The 2,196-nt window shown below is 36.7% G+C and overlaps 1 protein-coding gene across 6 annotated transcripts in view; it reads left to right on the top strand.

Annotated features, from left to right (window-relative positions):
* The window catches only part of eys (eyes shut homolog), a 166,498-nt gene that overhangs the window by 13,607 nt on the left and 150,695 nt on the right, over positions 1 to 2,196 (top strand). For all 6 annotated transcript variants that reach the window (XR_002275188.1, XM_020603096.1, XM_020603097.1 and 3 more), the window contains exon 4: positions 1,840 to 2,036. Coding sequence is in view for 5 of the 6 variants with exons in the window: in XM_020603096.1 (XP_020458752.1) it covers positions 1,840 to 2,036 (197 nt within the window). In the remaining variant the exon portion in view is untranslated. The remainder of the gene's footprint in view (positions 1 to 1,839; positions 2,037 to 2,196) is intronic.

Below are 2,196 nucleotides of genomic sequence, written 5' to 3'. Positions count from 1 at the left end.
TGGACAAAGGATTCAAATACGCCTTCTGGTGCAGTATATTTTTTCATCATCATACTGAGACTGGACTTATTTGGACTTCTGGAGTGTTGATTTGACTTTTATTGTTTCCTTGGACTGAACTACTTTAGTACTGATGAAACTGTATATGCACTGAAGAGACAATGTTATGGCGTTACCGGTATTGTAAACTTTGGATTCTTGTATGATTGAGTGATTTGAAAAGGATTTGGATTTGAAAATTATCCAATTGGATTCCACTCCACATTGGATACCAGATTTAGATTGGGTGCACCCTATGATATTGCAGACATAAAAAGGAAACGTATCCTAAGTAAACCATTATTCAAGATTTACTTGTTCCTCACAAGGAGGAGGGATTACTTAGTTTTTTGATATTGGTTGTTATTTTGGTTTATTCATTTTCCATATTTTTCATTATTTTAATTATTTAAATTGTTTTGTATATGTGCGCACGTTCAAATACAGTAAGAAAGTGTTCAAACATATGGTTTGTGAGATTCATTTGAACACCACACATTGCTCCAGTAGCCGAACCTATTCCAGCTTGTTGGCCCTTAATTAGAGATTAATAATTCCTTGTCTAAACATTTGGCAAGTGTTACAATAGTGTGCTACAAAAGTAGCTGTATGGCATCTTTAAAACACACTTTCTGTTTATTATTCAGCAAAGGCATGAAATGTAATACAGTAACACAATAAAAATGAAAACAGAATGAGATATATGATGAATGAAACATAGTACAACAGGTCAGGACAGAAATACAGTTACTCTGCATTAATAAGTTGCTTCACATCCATTAAAGGAACTAAAAGTTAAGTATAGACATTAGTTAATCAAGGATATACAGGAGGACACTAGAGTTTTTACATGTAGCTTGGGAAATGGATATAGTTTGTGCACATAATCAGCCAGCTGGTTACATCTGTGCACAGCGCAGTAGCTGCACATAGTGTCAGTGGGTTTTGTCCTGTCATTTGTCGACTCATGGCGGAGGATGATTGAGGAACTTCAGGCAAAGAAAGTTCAGCACTGGGTGAACTTTTCAATTTGACCACTAGTTCCAAGAAATCATTTTCTCTTGGAAAAACATCAGTATGTCTTTCCCGCACTTAAACACGGTGCAGCCTTGATGTAGAAATACAACCAAAGCCCTTAGCAAATCCAAACACATTACTTTGTGTTGCGAGTGTGTTACAGTTCCATCACATAACAGATGACTGGCATGCCTGATTTTTGTGCCGATCCAAACGCTCATATCAAGGCCACAGTATGTGTAGACCTCATTGGACGGCAGCTACACAATGACAAATCTCTGTATGTTATACAAGAATAAACTTTAATACACACAGCATGAGATGCTTCTCCATTTGAGGGACTAGGCAGGAAACACACTCAGCTCCTTGTTCATAACTCAAAGAGAGAAAACTGTATTTTTAGGTTAACCTAAGCAGCAAAGGATGTGTGATGTACATCTCTTTATCTATCTAGCATGTGTTTGTGTACTATATATGTATATTTGTACAAACTGTGAAGAACGTAAAGATAAATGTAATGAGACAACGATGATTTAGTTTTTCCCAATATCTTTTTTTTTTCATTAACTATAAAATCTTGGTAGTTTTAATTATTTTCCAGTTGCAATAAACACAAACTTGGTCATATTGCCTTGCTGTTTTTTACATGTTTCAATTTTAGCCACTTGGGCTTTAATCATTTTGAGTAGGTTGCGTGATGTGCAGTGTTATAGACAGTAGATGTAAATGCAGTTAATGAAATTTCCCTGAAGTTGCTTCGATGCCGAATTATCTGTCTTACAGGTCCACCTTGTGAGAAGGGGAATGCTTCCTGTGATCCAAATCCATGCCAAAATGGTGGCATATGTGAAGAGGGTCCCAAAAGATTTGTTTGTCATTGTCCAGAAAGATTCAGGGGCCTCTACTGTGACTCCCGACTTGACTCCGATTGCTTGTCATATCCATGTCAGGAGGAACAAATTTGCACCACAGGGGAGCGTGTGAGGATTTAATTTTCCTTATTTGTTTAATCTCAGTGAGACGTAAACAAGAAATGGCACATGAAAATTAATATAGCGTCTTGAAACAAGATGAAATGGCTTCATTCTGAAGGTTGCAAAAGCAATTAATATTTCCTCCTGAAGATGAGTTAAGGGAAAG

Source organism: Monopterus albus, unplaced genomic scaffold (genome assembly GCF_001952655.1).
Source record: "Monopterus albus unplaced genomic scaffold, M_albus_1.0 scaffold60.1, whole genome shotgun sequence".
NCBI classification, from domain to species: Eukaryota; Metazoa; Chordata; class Actinopteri; order Synbranchiformes; family Synbranchidae; genus Monopterus; species Monopterus albus.
This window is presented reverse-complemented; position numbering and strand designations above follow the sequence as displayed.